We start from the raw sequence: 18,572 nt of genomic DNA on the forward strand, positions 1-18,572 counted from the left end.
GGGATATGTTAGAATTTTTAAAGTAGCGTTTTGTGGGAAGCTTATGACTACTGAGTAATGTTGCTATATTTGGGGAGATTTACATACATCTCAGTTCTTTTGTCTCAAAGATATTTAACCCACAAATATCTTTGAAACTAACCTGTTTACCCAAAAAGAAGCAAATCTTTTTTTTTAAAGTAATTTTCAGCAAGATATTGATTGGCCGTAGCTTATGATAAGCCTGCTTGAAAATCGGAACATTATCTTCAAGGAGCCAAAACCTGAAGAATGTTGAAGCAGTGTGTGTCTCATATTTATGAAATAACTCAACAACAAGGCTGAGTTATCCCATAAACTCAGCCTTTCTTGCTGGCCATAAAAATTTATGGCCAGCAAAACTTGGTTCAGTTTTTAAATATGAGCAAATAGGAGACAAATAAGAATAAGAGAACCCCCAAAAGTTTAAACTATAGAATTCTTCATAAACATACAAATAAATTAAAACATGATGCCCTGCCTTAAAATTTTAGTAGTGCATCTATACAGCTCTTCTGATAGGTTACAAAACAATCAAACATATCAGTGACCGCTAGAGGGAGTCCTAAACCAAGTGAAAGTTTTTCTGACTACTGAAATATTTTCTGGATTTTTGTCAATAATTTCACTGAAGTTAATGACAAGTTAACTTCAGTTAACTTGTCATTGTTTGCTTCCCTGCTGTTTCTTGTAAAATCCAGCTTCTAACACATTTAACTTTTGAAAACCCTTTCTGTGTCACTGACTTGCACTTCGAATAGGCTATCTATCTTCCAAGTGTTGATGTTCTCCTGATGTTAATAAGACTTAGAGGACTGATGGAGGCACATGCCATTATTGACGTCTGTCAGCCACTTGGCTGGTGAGCGCATCACATCCAGATCACCAAGGTAACGGTGACCCTGATCTGAGTCTGAGTGAGCACTAGCGTAGTAATACAATACAGTTGTACGGTGTTAATAATACAGTGATCAGTGCTGCAGCTTCTGCCTTGCACAGTGATGCCCTGATCAGGGTTATGCATCGGATTTTATTGGTCATACACAGTAGTCTGAACTAGATGACTCTGTCAGTGTCGGATAAAGTCAAGACAGATTATCACTGATGCCGAGGCTCCAGTTTCACTTTGCGTCATGGCAGTGTGTGTTAATTACATGGCATAAATCTATGTGGATGTGCTTTCAAATAATTAAAATCCTCTCACGTTTGGTTGTTGTCAACTTCAACGCTGGCAACAAAATAACTTAACGCTTAGCAGATAAAAACAAATATATCTGAAGTTGTGTTCTACAATTTTGGTCATCCAGCAATTCAATGACAGAGATATGGGAAGAGTTCAAGATGTTCAAATGGAGAAATTATTTGTATAATGAAACAGACCAAGCCAAGATCAAGGCCCTGCAATATTGCAAAAATAAAAAAGCCCCTGTCTTGATCTTGGCTTGTCAGTAACTTTAAAAGCCAAGGGTACTTACTGGTATATTATATGTTTTTTGCAGATGATTTGGTTGAACTGATACCATAAAACCACAACCTTGACAGGTTGACATAGTCTTCTGATTTTGTTAGACATTTGAGATATGAGAATATTTTGTTTCTGTCCTGGTGGATTAAAGGGTTTCACACATTATGGCAGTGTAAAAAAATAAACTATTTATAAGAATAATGTACATTTTTATATTTGACATAAGTGTTCTATTTACACAATCCATTCACCTCTGTAACACAAAGAAGAGTCAAACATATTTTCTCTTCTGACCGTCCTGCTAAGGGATTAGAGCAGGCCTCAAGTCAGCTGCACAGACAGCCTGAAGGCAAGGAAAAAAATTCAGAGCAAAACAAAAGAAACATTCATTCATCCATCCATTGTCTACTTGCTTGTCCTTGCAGGATTACAAAGGGGTTGGTGCCTATCCCCAGCAGTCATTGGGTGAGAGGCAGTACACCAGATCACCAGTTCATTGCAGAGCACTACAGACACACACACATCTAAGGACGATTTGGAGAGACCAATAACCTGACCGTCATGTTTTTGGACTGTGGGAGAAAGCCAGAGTAACAAAGTGACAATATTGCAAAAATAAAATGAATCATGGATGTTTTCTTTGCTACTTTTTTATCATTTGTCCTTTACTGAAAGTCAGAAATCAGATTTGGTAAAGACCCTCACAATTGTCTATTAGATGTTTCATTGACTTGTCTTCATCGAGGAATCTTAACTACTATTAGCAGTGCAAGAAGACAACATATTTTTCAGCTTTTGATGAATTCAACCACTAAAAGATCATGTCCACAACCATTCAGCAAAGTTAATGTCTGCCGTTACTGTACTAGGACACATGATGTCAGAAGTAAACTGTTTATTATTGTCACTTTCGCTTATTTGAGTGGTAGCCAATTTCTAGGTCAGGGTTTGTCGAAACTCCAACTTTAAGAAGCTTCCTGTTAGATAGTTGAATAACAAATCTGGAAGTTCTCTCATAACTGAACACAAATACAGCACAATAACTTCTAACTGCTAGTTTAGCTCCACTGCTAACCTTAGCTTGCACATGAATAAAACAAGTAAAGATTCAAATATTTTTGTGTTTTCATTTTTGTCGACTGCTATGTCTGATACAATTGAAAACATTTTGAAGAATGTTATTTGTAAAAATATCTTTCAATTTATTTATTTTCTGTTGCTGTAGTCAAACGTCTGTTGAGTGAATAGTATGTTATAGATGGTCTATTTGCACTATAGACCATCTATAACACTGTAGACCATCTATAGATGATCCGAAAAAAAACAACTCATACATAGAATGTGAAAGCTACAGCATTTTTATTTTCTTTTAATAATGGATAATAAAGTACTATCTGCCTCTAATTTGCGACCTCTCCGTCTGTCTAAATTGTTGAGTATTTCTTAGGGTAGGAGATGAAACTTTTTCCTAAATGTGCTACTGGTTTTAAAATCGCAATAATACCAGTTTGGTTGGGAAAACTTTCTATATAAACACAGCAGATGTTGGAGAATTGCATTCCAAACAGCCAGGGAAGATTCTGATGGCTTTAGTAATCTTCCTGTGACATTGATAATCTGCATGAACATAATCTGGTCTGTGTTATCTTGTCCTGCATCCTCATTGTCTTCGGTCAGTAGTTTAATTACTGTCCCAGTGTTGACGTGAAATTTCTAGAGCCCTTGGAGACATTTCTGGAACTTAAAGTTTAATAAAAATTTCCTACAAAATATAACAGCGTGTGAAAATGGGAGAAAGCCATAAAAAAAAAAAGCATTTTAAAAATCAGCAAATTATGTTATAGAAATGATAATATAATCCAGAGACTACAAGGTTTTGACAGATTTCTTGACTGTAGATGAGCCCCTTTTAACTCTTCTGTAACAAGAGGCAGAAGTGTTCGGTTAAAGTCATTACAGATTTAGTGTACAAAGTAACATGAAAATTCACAAAACACAATCAAAACTGCGCTAAGATAAAAAGGTATTTGAACCCAGAAAAATTCAGTTTACCTCAAGCCCTAAAAATTGATATGTTGTCATGAGAGTCTGGAGGCGGCGCCTTCATAATCGCCCGCTGGAGTCAGGTTATAAGAGTCCCTGAGGTCCAAACGAGCCCTCACAGCAAGCCTAGCATAGAAGTCCACTCATCTGCTAGACTGAGCAGTGCTGCATCCACATCCACTCGTTTGGCTGTGCTTCAATCAATCAGGTGGTGAGTACATTGGAAGTCAGGTGGGTTTTTTAAGCATAGAAAACTGGGGATGATCTGTGGATGAATGGAAGTCACATTTATCTCTTATTTGCAGATAATTTATGAAATTATCAGACTTTAAGAAAACATAGTCTAATTTTACCAGCTGATATAATACATTTAATTGTACTGTTTTTTCTTTGTCATATTTAAGTTTGAATTAGAATGTAGCTCATTTAATTTCACACCGTCTTTGTCTTTGAATTTCATTGGATTAAATTGTATATATTTTCGGTTTTATATAAATTGAACTTGTTTTTTATGGTAAAGTATCTTGGGTTGTCCTTTCTTCTGAACTGGTACTACACAAATGAAATAAATCTAACAAACTAAATTAATAAATCTAATAAACTGGACGTTTTATTAGAATATTTATAGACAGAAGATAGCATGTGGAAATTTTAATGCTTTCTCCAGATGAAAAAATGTTATGTATTGTAAAAATACAAATATTGATGTACCAGTTGTTTTTTTTGGGGGGGGGGGGATTGCAAACTGAGTGTTGCATTTACAGCTCAGCAAAGACATAAAACCATATTTTATTTTCAAAATGTATTTATTTATTCAGGGTATTTTACAAAAACAATATATAACACCTTATATTACATAAAATTGTCCCAAAGCACATTTGTAAAATCATAAAAAGGTTTCTCTTTGATATAAGCTTTACTATTATGGACTGACATTCAAATTCTGCACCTTTTTATTGCAATCCATCCGCAACATTAAGAGTAAAGAGCCACATTAGTCAGTCATTGTAACAGGGACAGATTGTTCGATTAGACCCTCAGTGCCCAGCTCAGCAATTCCTGCCAGTCGTCCTTGTTTTAACAGGATTACATGAGTGCAACCAGCTTGAAATGCAGAGGGTTAGAACATCTTATCTTGAGCCAGGGATTAGAGGAAATTGGGTCGTCTTTGGTGGACAGTCTGCGGCGTGGACCCCCAAGGACTTTCAGTTACAGGAAAGCGTCAGATCCATAAGAGGATTAGAGCTGATAATGTCAGATAGAGGTGACAGTAAATCTTACATCAAATCAAACTGGACTTGGAGGCAGGAAAGGAGACCGAGTTGACAGTTTCTGTCAAATCATAACATGAGTTCTACTTCCATAGATTTCATCACGACAGCTTCACTTCTGAGAAACCCAAAGACTTACCTGCACACGTCCTTTCAGAGTGCTCAAAATGAATCTTGAGCCTCCCAAAGCTGAAATCAAATCAGCCACCCGTGTAACCGGAGGCCCTGCCACTCCTCGCAAGGGCCCGCCCAAGTTCAAGCAGCGGCAGACCCGACAGTTCAAGAGTAAGCCTCCAAAGAAAGGAATTCAAGGGTATGTCTCGACTGAAGATTTTTCTCCTTCAGGTCTTACAAAAAAAAAAAAAAAGGATGCATGCTTTGAAGTGTAACCTGTGGTGTTCTTTCAGCTTTGGAGATGACATTCCTGGCATGGAGGGATTGGGCACAGGTAAGTTTACAGAAATACTTAAAATCAGAACAGTTCAGCTATTGAGAAGGTGCTTAAACAACTTCATATTTTCCACCTCTATCACCAGATATCACCGTCATCTGCCCCTGGGAGGCCTTCAACCACCTGGAGCTGCACGAGCTGGCCCAGTATGGCATCATCTGAGCCTTCCCATTATGGGCCGAGTGTTTCCAACCACCTGCCTCAGGCTCCATCCCAAACCTCTAAATGGAACTGTTCTAAACAAAAAACCAAAATAATGAACTGTAACAAACATAAAAATCGGAAAAAGAGAAAAAAGTGACCAAAAAAAAGCATGTTCTCTGACTCTGGACTCTCCAACTCTTACACAACATCTGCTTGTTTAGGATCTGTTAGATTTTTTTACAACTTCACTCAGTAGATCTGCTCCGTGACTCCCCCACCAGCAAAAAAGAACATCTATGCCTGCTCTCTGTTCTTTTGCTTTCTCTTCTCTCTCTTCTCTTCTGTCCTGAAAACGGATAAAAGCAAGAAACCTACGCAAGCAAGGCGGCCTCACAGTGAGTTTAAGTGACAGACCCGTGAAACAAGTGGGCTCCCGTTTCACGTGCCTCGGTGCCTCATGCTACATCTTAAGAGGGTTCTTCCATCCGAACACATAAAATCCCGAACCTGAATCCTGTAGAGAGCAGACACCAGCTTGCCATTGCTAAGCGTAAAAACAATAATCAAAGCCCCATGATGCAAAATAAAACTGTCCTTTATACTGCACAAATCAACACTTTGACATCAGCTCAAAAACTGGCATGTTATCACAATTTATCACTGTACCTCTACGGTTGTGTTTTCTAATGAGGCCAGAATCACCCTTCTACCTTGTAAATTTCCCTTGTATGATGTTGATTTATGTCATTGCATGTGCATTTCTCCTACTTCCACATGACACTGTAGTGTCCTGTGAGTTTGTATTTGGTGTTTTGAAGCTCATCATTGTAGCTCGTTTGTTTTTCTTACCTAGAGTAGGACATTTTTCATTTGTAAACTGTCCTTCATCTGCCGTCCATCACTCTGCCTATGATTCATCTCCAAATCCTCTTTGTCGTCCTCACACCAATGACATCACTGCAGAGGAGAAGACGATTATTAATGAAAGAGTGAAAGAAGGCAGAGGGATCAGTGGAATAAATACTAACAACAAAAGCTTATTAAGATGTAAAATGGAGCTTTGTTCTCTCTACAGGATGATGGAACAAAAAAATAAAGAAAAAAATTAGTAAAATAAAACTGAATCTGTTTCTTCAAATAAACCTCTTAGATCATTAGGAAAAAAAGAAAACCTAATCTCTCTCGGGGGAAAGGTAACATTTTATAAAGCCTCAAAATGTTTCCACCTCTATCACAAATGAAAAGAGATACTGTGGAAAGAATAGAGTCAAAAGCGAATAAAAAAAAACAAATGTACAGTGAGGATTGCTCTTAATTTGTATTGTATACAAGTATGTAAACTAACTTAGAAATTAATATAGACAACAAATGTTAAACAAACATAAAAGAGAAATTGCTGCTCTGATTGTTGTTTAATTGGACTGGGGCCCTAAAACTAAACTGTTCAATCTGTTTGTAGGAGAAACAAACTTAAGGGAAAGTCGAGCAAACATGGAAGTTAAAAGGAAAGTGTTCAAGAAAACAGAAGTAAAATGGATCCTGCTTCCGAACCTTTTTTTTTTTTTTACACTGTCTGGTTACACTTACTTAGAAACACAGTCACCAAACCTTTTGAAGTTATTTCCTGAACTTCTTTGATGTTTTGTTTCTTGTCTGTTTCATTTTCAGGAATTTCTGGAATGAATGACCAAAATTATGCACGTGTATCTGTGTTCAGTCTAAAAATGAAAGAGTTTTTAAGTATTTGATTTTATCTATTTGGGCTGTTGACAATTCTAATAGTTCAACTTGGCAAATGAGGAACCTTTCATTTTAGCCATGCAAAACTTAAGTACGACAATTTAATTTTACAAACCTCTGTGAACTGGTCTCACCACTTGGCTTTTGCATACCACGCCTAATTAAGATGCCCAGATGAAACAGACGTTGTGACGCTTGAGAGCTGCTCAAACTTTTCTTATAAATGTGCTTGAATAAAGGGCATACAAGTGAGTGAGTTCGGTTTAAGGGCAGGTAAGACGATTGCACTATAAAAAAAAAGACAATAAAGATAAGATGAGCAGATGTGTGCAGGCATGGATTGCTTTTTGTAGCGCGAAAGAATAAAGATTAAAGCCAGCACCACATACTGTACAGTGAAGTGCGTTTCACTGTTGTGTGTTCTTGTGTTACACATATTAAGATCAAATCATGTGTAATTTTCCCGTACGAGTGTAACGACGTAAAAAAAATCCGATATTAATTGTTTTCCTTTGTCTTTTGTCCCTTTTTGATTTTTGAAACAGCTCTGTGACATCTCCGTGGTGTTTTATTGTGAAAGTCTCAACCGGAAACGGCTAATAAATATCCTAAAGCTAGCTTTATGCGCGTCGACAGCAGTGACAGCGGGACGCTTCATCCGTGCACACCGCATCTTGACCTCCCCTTCAGGACTTAACCAGGAAGCCGGATAAAGCTACAGCGACCGCATTGTAGCTTTCAGTAGACACTATAGTTCTGGTGAATATATTAACCCCCTCCCCCGTCGATAAAATAATCCAAAAAACTTCAACTGCGGAAGAAAATGAACGAGAGCGAACTGAACCTTTTTGATTTTGAGCGACGTTTCGATGAAACTCGAGCTCTGGAATGGATGCAAGAAAACTGGTGGGTGGATTTAAAAGTATCGTGAATAAGATAAAACATGGGTCTTGATTGCTGTGATTTTTTTTTAAACCGGTAACATTCACTACTTTACATTTACAGATTCTTTGTAAAGGCGGGGCATTTTTTTTTTCAATTTTAGGCACTTCCTTTTCACAAGGGTTTCAAGGATGCAAAGTATTACTCAACACACCTTGAACTTTTTAAAATTTTGTTATGCTGTAGGAAAAACCTAAACTTTTATTAATCTAATAGGGAAGACAAAGATACATGATTTAAAAAAAAAATTACAAACACAAACCTTAACTGTACTTTCAGTGATCAGAAAAGCATCATATTACCAAATATGGCATCATATGGCGCTGCCATTACCAAAAGCAGCACAGAAATCCTCAAATCAGGGGGGGGGGGGTCTGTTGACTGGATAGCTCCACAAATCAGGACTATATGCAGCTAGACAGCCAAGAGGAAAGGAGAAAAGTGTTGAGAAAAAGCTACAAGACTGCAGTGCACTACAAGCCATGTGGGACACTGCAAACAAATGGATAAACGTGTCATAATCAGGGGAGATCACAATGTTAATTTTTGACCTGCATAAAAAGTTGGCAAGTAATTAAAACTGCAAATTACATTTAAGATGCCATTACCACTGTAAAACTGTAAAACATACCACTGTAAAGCAGCATGATACTGCCACCCCCATGCCCAGTTTTTCTTTAGGAAAACTGGGCACCTACCCAGAATTGATGGAAAGGTTGATGGAGTTAGATGAAGGGTAATTCAGGAAGGCAAGCTATTGGAGCCTGCATATAACCTGAGACTGAGGCGACGGTTCACCTTCCTTGTCAACAGCCCTAAACATACACCCAATTTGCAGCTGTAGTTGCATAGAACTGCACTCTCTCAGGTGGCAGGATTACAAAAGCAGGGGCATGCTTTGTTTATTAAAAGTGTTTAAAACCATATCTCATTCTCGTTCTATTTTGCATTCACAAAATCCAAAGAAGTTTGTGACTTTAATGTGACAGAATGTAAAACAATAGTGTGAATACTTTCAAAGGGCACAGCTAGAGTTCTTCCTTGTTAACTATCTGTGTTGCAACGACATCTTTTGAATTATTTGGTTGTGCAGCATTCCTCACCATCAGCATCTACGTATCACCTGAACAACACAAAGGCCTTCTCCTTTATCAGTTTGTTCCTTGTCTTCAGATCTGATGCAGCTGCAATGATGTTTCAGAAGAAACTTGATAACAATACTCTAAAATATACTCAATGCCATTTTCAATACTAAGAAAAAAATTTTTTTGAAGGCACAGGATTAATTACAATGACATTATAGCTTCTTTGATTAGGGCTAGAGTAGGAGCTGAATTAGTATAGCCTTAATTTAAAAATAAATAATTTAAAAGTGCCACTTACCTGTTTACAAAACCAGTAGACCAAGTGCTACTGTCCTTTTATGGAAACATATACCTCTGATGAAGATGCATTCTTCCATTTTTCTTTCAATTTGAATATATTTTTGGATAAAAACTAAATTTGCCTACTTAGGGACGTTTAGTTTTTTCTTTCGTCCATGTGGCTGATTGGGAAACTACCTCCAAACAATTCTTGTGCCTCGTCACCAAAAGAAGGGGACATATCTTTCTTTTCTGGGATATATCCTCCATGTAGAGTTTGTGTTTTTAATCAGGTGAGCGACTACAAGGAGGATGTGGGCTAAGAGTATCTGTTATTGGGGCTCTGCTCCCAGAAGAAGTGAGACAATTTGGGAAAATGAGAATGGGTCAGTTTACAAATTTTGCTGCAAATGAATATCTATAATTAATTATTTTTCTAGTATTTCTAATATCAACCTCTAAATGATTTTGACATCCCTGCTCCTCATGCCCCAGACTTTAGTAAGGTCCTTGAAAAAGTTATGTGAGAAGCTGGGGTGAACCCACAGAGTGACCTGTCAGTCTCACAGGTTTGGCTGCATTTTTGAGGTAGATAACAATCCAGAAGATAGTTGCAAGATTACGAAGGTTTTTCTCAGGTAGACAAAATGTTTCTTTCCCCTATATTTTTCAGCAAGTGAAATAATAATTTTCAACCTTTTCAAGATGTTGCTTCAGTAACTCATTGGAAAAGTTCACATTAATATATGATGTACAATGTATAATATACAAAAATGAACAAAGTTTACCTAAGCCTAGACTTTGAAGTCCAATATGGCTATTCTACTTATGCAACATAGTGATGGACACAAAAGTACCTAGATAGTAAATTGTTTATTTGCACTTTTGATTAAGTGTATGCTATTAATCCTGTCTTTCTCATAGTAATAGTCAGTATTCATAAGTAAATATATTGCAAGTGTCTGAATGTGCCTGGGGCAAAAACGAAGTTTGAAACTTTTTACATTCTGTCAAGTTAAAACCACAAACATCACTTTAAATCTCATTAGGATTTAAAGTGGCAGACCGACTATTCATAAAGTAGGAAGATAATTATGCTTGGTTTCCAAAGCTTTTACAAATCCAAATCTGAAAAGTGACATTCCTCTATATTCACACCTGTTGAGGCTGCTATCCCAGAATAGCAGTCTTGTGAAACCCAACTGCTTCTGAAAGTTGCAGATGATGGATTCAATTTTAATCCATCATCTGAAAATGGAAAGAGTTTGGCTCAACTGCAAACATATTGTGTTATGGATGTATGGGATCAATAACATGTGATTAGAATAAGTGAATTTTCCTTCAATTTTCTAATGATTTTTGTTGGGCCACCTGGTAAATAATAAAATCTGTATCTTCTTACAAAAAAAAATAATAATTTATTGAAAAACTCCACGAACCAATCATTTTCTGATTATCACCTGATAGTAACTGTGTCAAACTTGCATAACAGTTGGCTTGTAGAGGCCAAAAAAAGCAGAACTACAAGGCAAACATCTGACTGTCGATTCTCTGAGGCCCTTTGGATAAAAGCCCAGGTTAAAAATACACTGATCTTTACACCTTACTTCCTACATGTGAATATTGAACTGTGGATGAGGTAAATGTTTGATTTCCTAGACTTTGGATCAGGTGTTCTTGCTGCTACCCCCATGACCACGTTCTGAACAAAGTTAAACATATTTTATGGAGATTTTATGTGATAGACCAACATAATAAGTACTGAAAGTCTTTTGGGGTGTATCTTATCTTTACAATTTTTCCCTTGTACAATACCTCAAACTTAGTCAGACTGGTGAAGAGAGTCTGTGAACATTGATTAATTTGAAATAATTCAAAGCATTGTATATTGGTGTTATGTCTGGACTTTGGCTGGGCCAGTCTAACACATGATTATGCCATTGCTCTGGCTATATCCTTAAGGTCAGTCTCCTACTGGACGGTGATCTTACAGATTTATTTATTTATTTATTTTTACCAACTTTGCCTTATATTAAGTTCCTATATTTCAGATGTATGAAACTAACTATAGACCATGAGATTTTAAGATAAAATGTATAATGTGGAGTGTATTAGTTGTGTAATAGGCAGATTTTCCACCAGTGCTGTAAATCTCTGCACCTCCTCCAGAGTTGAGCTTCTTTACTACTTCTTAAAGGCTCTCCTTGACTGGCTTGTTAGTTTAGGATGAAATTATTTTCACCCAACTCTGCTTTAATTTTCTCCACAACTTTATCTCTGTCTTGTCTGCTGTGTTCCTTGGTCTTCCTGAGGCCGTTTATTCGCTATGATATAGGTGCACTGGTTTGTATTTAGGTGTCTTAAATTAATGGTGTGAATGCATAAAAAGCCACAATTTTCACTGTTTCCTTTCTGCAGGAGCAAGTCATTCATATTTTGTGGCCTGTATGCTGCGCTCGTGTTCGGAGGCAGACACTTCATGAGGGAAAGGCCGAAGCTGAACCTGCGCCGACCTTTGGCATTGTGGTCGCTGAGCCTCGCCATTTTCAGGTGAGTGCAACTTGTTCTGCAGTGAACTAAAAGCTTTTACTCATCAACACAGTTGCTGCCATAAAACAGTTAAACATCCAAGATTCTCTGTTTATTTTCCTGCTCTCTCAAATTGTTTCTTTACGAAACAAGTTTTCTTAATAGTTTATTTATGGCATATTGAAGCGTAATTCTGTGTTCTATGGTTTATAAAAGTTTCTGTATTCAATCGAATATTAAAATGTCCTTTTCTCATATTCTTTCTTCACAATTCAGTATTATCGGAGCGGTCAGGACTGGAAAATACATGATGCACATTATCTCGAAGAGCGGCTTCAAACAGTCTGTGTGTGACAATAGTTTTTACAATGCACCCATCACCAAGTTCTGGTCCTACGCTTTTGCTATCAGCAAGGCCCCTGAGCTCGGTAAGATTCCCTCTGTTTATTTTTGTTTATGTTGTGTTTGAAGCTGGATTATAATTCTTGTTTTTATATTCAGAATGCCCTGCATGGTCAATTTGAGTTTGAGCAACACAATGGTATGAACCAGTTCCAAAATGAAAATATCAACATTTATTCGGGAGTTCAGGGAGCAGTAGAATAGCACATATTACAATACAGTAGAATAGAATAAACCTGTATTGTTCTCAAATTGGGAAATTTATAATGCTCATAATGCCTGGAGAGAATCTGTGGCTCAGATGGTGCGATTGATCTATAGAAAAAGAGCTAAATGCTCAGGGAGTGAGAAAATTGTTTTAGTGAAATGAAGAATGTTTCCTCAGCTGCAAGTAGGAAAGACGTAATCACTTTCCCACTGCTTGAAACTGGAGGACGTTTCTTTTTTATAAAGAAACTGGAATTGAAAATCCATGGTTGAGATGTTCAGTTTAAATTATGAAAGTCTCATTTATTCATTTAATTTTTTTTTACATTTTATCAGTTTTAAATAGAGTTGCATAAATAGATTAAGAAAAATAAACAATACAACACATAGGAATTACTTTAATACTTTAGTTTTAGTGGTGACTTAACCCTCATAATATATGTTTTAGAAGTTTTACATCTGTCCACTTTCATTCAACAATTCTTTGTAAACGTTAAGACAGCTCTGAGAAACTAATCTGCACAAAGCACAGTTGTATGCATTCAATTAGCTAAATCAATAAGCTTAACTCCACAGTTTACTACTTAAAAGCCATTGCTCCTTCTGTAAATTCAGCGAGCCATCAGCATCAGTGCTGTAATGTTGCTGACATCCAGCCAAGTTGCACAGCTAATGACATAAGTAATCTCTGGAAAATGACTTTTACAGTAACAATTATTCTAGACTTATTTTTAGAAGCTTCTGATGACTAGCTAATGGAAGTATATGGTTCTGTTTGCAGCAAATACGTTTTTGAAATTCAGAGATTATATGAACAAAGGCCTATTTTGTTCTGTAAAATAAGCCAGTCAGAAGGAACAAATATAGTAGTGGTGCTAAATGGCCACCATTTAGTTGTAGACCCTGCTGAGAAGGTGTGAGTACACATTAAATTACCTATTTAATGAAGTGAAACAGTAATTTCACTGAACTTTAAAGAATATTGAAAAGTAATTTTTGCTTTTAGATTTCTTTGCATATGCAATGCTCACTTTGTTTGGTAACAGTGCTAATATAGCTCTTAAAAGTGGCACAGGGTGGACAAATTTCACTTTCCATTGTGCAACTATGGAAATAATCTTGCGAGTAAAGAAAAATATAAAATGGAAATTTATCAAATTTTGTTTACATTTTGATTTTATAAAGCATATAAATAAGGATAAAATATACAGTAATTTTTTTTTTCAAAAGGAGAAAAGCACTTTGTAAAGAAGACAAGATGACAGTAAATCCTTTGAGACACTTTAATAAAATTGCCATTTTTATACAATAAAATTTATAATTGTGTCCATTAGGCTTTCATAGATAAAAAGATCTAAATTGTGAAAGAAATGTTAAATAATCTCTTACATTATAATTTTTGAAATACAGATTAAATTCTCTTTCCCGACTCACCCAGGAGACACGGCGTTCATCATCCTGCGAAAGCAGCGTCTCATCTTCCTGCACTGGTACCACCACATCACCGTGCTGGTTTACTCCTGGTTCTCCTACAAGGACCTGGTGGCGGGTGGCGGCTGGTTCATGACCATGAACTACATGGTTCACTCCATCATGTACACATATTATGCGGCCCGGGCAGCTGGACTGCGGGTGCCCCGGCCACTCGCCATGATTATCACTACGGCCCAGATCCTGCAGATGGTAATGGGCCTGACTGTGCTAGGCTTAGTGTACATGTGGATGCATGAAGTGCACTGTCCCTCCAACATGGAGAACATCATGTGGGGCACAGTCATGTACCTCAGCTATCTGGTGCTGTTTGCTTCCTTCTTTTACAACAACTACGTAAAGGATCCATCCAGAGACAAAGGATCCAAGGCAGAGTAATGTCTTAGAAGTAGTTTACTGACTGTTTACTGTTTTTCTCACTTTTATTAGACTCTGCCTCTTAAAACAACAATACATCAGTGACAGTAGACAGCTAGGAGCAGGAGAAACATATAGGTCATTCTGATATAAACTCATAAATATTTAGAAGTAAAGCATGAGGAATGATCAAGGATGAAGATAAAAAAGTGTTGTGATAAGGCTCGATTCATAACTTTGCCTTGGTGACTCTCCACCAACATCTGCTATGAACATGTAATGGCCAAATATTTGTGAAATGTGTTCAGCAAATGTTTGTGGTCATATGCTGTAATAAAAATGGCCTTAATGTAACTAAAAAATAACAACTGTGAGATAGGGAACAAACGCACTTACTAATTTTATGTTCTTTAATGAAATGTTCTATTCTATTTTTTATTATTCAAGCTTGTTAGTTGAGAGCCTTAGTGTAACCTATGATTTGAAAAAGCTTTAATCTACAACTTTAACACAAATTTATTTATTATTGTTTCTAATTACTTTAATCTATGAATGATCAGAAATACCTTATCCATTCCATCCAGTTCTATTTTGCCCATCCACTGTCCAAATCTTTGCTTGTTTATATTTGAAGCACAGTTCATCAAATACGTTTTAATAAGAAGACTCCGATAAACACAAATTATAAGTGTTTTTGTTTACATTTCCATATTCATGACCAAAGAATTAATGGTTTCCCATTTTAGTGAAGTACACTTCACTACAGTAAAATATTTTTATTTTAGTAAAAATATTTTTATTTTAGTGAAGTAGATATTTTACTTCTCTGAAGTGGTAAATTAGAATGTATATTTTTCAGAGTATTTTCCTTCTGTTGCACCTGTTATCAATATGATTAATATCTCTGGTAAGATTTTAGGAAATGTCTAAATTGATATTCAACACATAAAAGACAAAGTAGAAAAATTGTTTCAAAAAGATGCAGACTTATTGAGAGGAAATTGTGTTTAATAAAAACAGCAGCATGTTGATCTTCTAAAACATCCACAGCCAGAGTTTCTCACTGATAGCAAAAATATCACAATTATTTTTGTCAGCAAGGAAATCCCACTTATGCAAAACTGCTGCTTATTCAGAATGCATGCAGTATTTTTCCATTTAAAGAAGGAAATAAGTTCATACTTACAAATTTGAATGTATCAAAATTATTCAAGTTAAGATTTTTTTTTTTGTCAGTTCCAATTTTGTTGTGATCATTTGCAGACGAATGTCGAACTGATAAACACTTGCGTGTAAATACTCGCAGGTAAATATTATCCAAATGTTTTTGCTTCTTACTGGCCAGACATAATTTCCTTAGGTGTTGAAATGTAACTTGTCTTTTCTGGTTAGAGAATTTGAGACATTAGCTACATTTTAGAAAATAAACTTTAATTGAACATTAAATAAATACTTAGATTCTAAAATATGGTGCAATATCTGGTCAAATTCAAAGGGCTCAATGATTTTGGCTTTGTCGATGCTTCTTTTAGCACACTCCCTAGAGTGTTTCCTCCCAAAAAATCTTTTTGGCCGTTGAGTTTTCACTTTGACAATTCAGGATGAATGTCTGACAAACGGATAGAAACCGTGCTGATGCTTTTGATTTTAGAACACGCCCATAGCGCAAATATGGTGTGAGCTTGTATGATGAAGTGCATAAGTTTTCATATGTTTTGCCAAGTACACTATGATACAATACAGGAAGTGCATTCTTTGATACCTTCACATTGGAAAGTGTTTCTAAACAAAAATGTTTTCATATTGATGACAGGTGCAAAATCTTTTTTTTTTTTAAATGTCAAATGTTGATAGTTAATAGTTAAAATTATATTTGTCTTCTTACCTTAAAATATCTGTAAATGAATGAGGAGTGTTAAAAGATGAGTTTAGAAATTTCTGGGAATGTGTTGTTAGACAAAGCTTTGAAGGAGAACTGTGAATTTAGCACATTAACATGATGAAATAAGGTCACAAATGCTAGAAAAACCATTGGACTCTTCCTTTCAAACTCTTTAATTTCTGCGCGATAGGCACTGAAAGAGAATGACAGTCTAACAGTAAGCAGTCATAAACATGCACATCACAAAAGCACTGACAGGCTGTAGTAGGGCGACCACGTTTCTCGCTACAGCTGGCACTGCACAGCCTTTTATGCTTTGTCTCTTAAACCAAAACCTGAAACGGTGTTTCACATTTTGCCTTAGAAATTCAACACCAAGGAATTTCCTAAGTTTAGTCTGTGAGGAAAACAAGGAATATTTTATCATTAAGCACTTTTTAAAAAAAATGTAAAACAGACTTAAATGTGAGTCTTGTTCACAGTAAATGTTGCTGCCTTGTTGTCCCTGGAGTAAACTCCAAAAATCAAAGCTCCAGTTTTGCAGGTTTTGCAAGTTCTCGTTCCATTTTATAAAAAAATATTGATGTACTTACTTGTACTTTGAAAATGTTTTTTGGTTTTGCATTGAATTATTTCCGCTCTTATAAAAAAGCATCTCTGTGAAACATACAAATTGTAATTGAAAGAAAAAATAAAGTTAAAGGGCTTCTGGTTGCAATAAACCCATCTTTGTTTTAGCAGACTCAGTTTTTTTTTTTTTTGTCTTTTAGGTCATCTTGTAAATTATTAATCTAATAATATAGTAACTAAATGATTAAATTAATCAAAACATCTACAAGTACATATAATTGAAAGGGTCTATTTACTTTTGGAACCGGCTTATTGCATATTAAATATGGAAAAAAGTTTTTAATTAAGTTATTTATCACTTTTCTATCGTCTGTACACATTTTGGATTCCCTGTACTATAGTAATGATAACATTGTGCAGTAAATTAATATCCAGTTGATTTTCTGACTCATAGAAGCAAAGTGTTCTGTGAAGTCCCATCAGATGTCCCCGATCAGAGAGTGAAGCATCCTGACTGAGAGACAGCCTGCTGGGAGGCCACGGGTTGATGGAGGACAAAACTCTGTCTCAGCTGTGGTGAGAGACGCCACAGATCGTGGCCCACCATATTCTGCATCACAGCTGGTTTTTTAATCCATGCCTGCGGCATTTCTTATGCAACAGTTTTGTTCTTTGTATTTTTCTGAAATAATGCGTTCAGGTTGACGATCTCAACTTGAGATGAGGCAAAGATTTGGATTTGTTTTTCTACTCTCAAATACTCCCACCACTAAAGTTTGCTTGACAACTTGTTCAGTTTAAGATTGTTGCATCTTAAACATTTCTTGAAAACTCAAGAAATGTAACTGGATTGATTTAGAAAAAAAAAAAAAGAGTTCTGAGGAGGTAAATGGGGAATTGGTGCACTGTTACCCATAAATTCAAAGAACACAATCGATAAGTCATGGAAAAGCAATTTATAGATTAAAAAAGGGATGTGAAAGTCCTGGAATGATAACCTTAAATTTCAAGAAACATTTAGGAAAAGTAAAAAAGTTCTGGTGAAGTAAATGTTATTTTTGGAATGTACCCACAAATGTTATTTATATTCATGGGGAGAAATTCTTTAAATTCCATGACATTCATCTGTAAACTTAAAAAAAGTATCTGAAAACTGCAAGAGAACTAACCTGCAGGCTTAGAGATAATGATGTTTTTAAAGTTTCCAGTAAGTTGCAAAACTCCCCCCCAAAAAAGTAACCTTTAAATCCCGGGAAATTAACTTGTAAAATCTGCGAAAATATGAAATAAATTATATATTTCTTTTCTAAAGTATTTCTTATACACATTTTGTTCAGTCTTCTAAACATTTTTATTTTCGAAAGCCTGTTTCCACAACTAAACACTTTGACGGTATATGAAGTACATAGCGCCCTCTTGTGGCTGTGCAAAGTTTGGTTCGCCTTCTTTATTTTTTTATCTCCACTCCGTTGCAGTGTTTCTTGTGTGACTGCCTTGGGTATTTCAGCACGTTGAGGAAAAGCAGCTGCAACTTATCCAGACACTCAAGAATCTATGCGAAACTGTTTTGTAATCTTTTGCTTCATTTTTCTTTCTTTTTTTTTGTCTAATGTAACTTATTTTTTTTACATTTATGGAGGGTTTTGAAGTTATTTCAACTGGTAAACAGATTAATCGTTGCTTCACAACATTGAAC

At 36.0% G+C, this 18,572-nt stretch overlaps 2 protein-coding genes across 3 annotated transcripts; both read left to right on the forward strand.

The window, feature by feature from the left end:
- The first annotated feature begins 3,631 nt into the window (after positions 1-3,631).
- pde6gb (phosphodiesterase 6G, cGMP-specific, rod, gamma, paralog b) lies at positions 3,632-6,511 on the forward strand. 2 transcript variants are annotated; one of them, XM_055042727.1, is made up of 4 exons: positions 3,632-3,737; positions 4,893-5,110; positions 5,205-5,245; positions 5,334-6,511. In XM_055042727.1, the coding sequence occupies exons 2-4, from the start codon at positions 4,965-4,967 to the stop codon at positions 5,408-5,410; spliced, it is 264 nt and encodes an 87-aa protein (XP_054898702.1). In that variant the 5' UTR covers positions 3,632-3,737; positions 4,893-4,964; the 3' UTR covers positions 5,411-6,511. The 2 variants fall into 2 exon arrangements, with proteins under 2 accessions (XP_054898702.1, XP_054898701.1); XM_055042726.1 differs by having other exon boundaries at positions 3,641-3,757.
- Positions 6,512-7,750: 1,239 nt separating this feature from the next.
- LOC129367985 (elongation of very long chain fatty acids protein 6-like) lies at positions 7,751-17,048 on the forward strand. The gene is made up of 4 exons (XM_055042723.1): positions 7,751-8,038; positions 11,857-11,988; positions 12,244-12,395; positions 14,015-17,048. Exons 1-4 carry the CDS (start codon positions 7,956-7,958, stop codon positions 14,443-14,445), a joined length of 798 nt encoding a protein of 265 aa, XP_054898698.1. The 5' UTR covers positions 7,751-7,955; the 3' UTR covers positions 14,446-17,048.
- The last annotated feature ends 1,524 nt before the right edge of the window (positions 17,049-18,572 follow it).

The sequence above is a fragment of the Poeciliopsis prolifica genome, unplaced genomic scaffold (genome assembly GCF_027474105.1).
Source record: "Poeciliopsis prolifica strain line A6 unplaced genomic scaffold, Auburn_PproV2 SCAFFOLD018, whole genome shotgun sequence".
Taxonomy (NCBI): Eukaryota; Metazoa; Chordata; class Actinopteri; order Cyprinodontiformes; family Poeciliidae; genus Poeciliopsis; species Poeciliopsis prolifica.

Coding starts and splice junctions, on each gene's coding strand:
- pde6gb (XM_055042727.1), top strand. CDS start 4,965: ATGAATCTTGAGCCTCCCAAAGCTGAAATCAAATCAGCCACCCGTGTA. Junction 5,111..5,204: donor CCAAAGAAAGGAATTCAAGG/GTATGTCTCGAC, acceptor GTGTTCTTTCAG/CTTTGGAGATGACATTCCTG. Junction 5,246..5,333: donor CATGGAGGGATTGGGCACAG/GTAAGTTTACAG, acceptor CTCTATCACCAG/ATATCACCGTCATCTGCCCC.
- LOC129367985 (XM_055042723.1), top strand. CDS start 7,956: ATGAACGAGAGCGAACTGAACCTTTTTGATTTTGAGCGACGTTTCGAT. Junction 11,989..12,243: donor CTGAGCCTCGCCATTTTCAG/GTGAGTGCAACT, acceptor TTCACAATTCAG/TATTATCGGAGCGGTCAGGA. Junction 12,396..14,014: donor CAGCAAGGCCCCTGAGCTCG/GTAAGATTCCCT, acceptor CGACTCACCCAG/GAGACACGGCGTTCATCATC.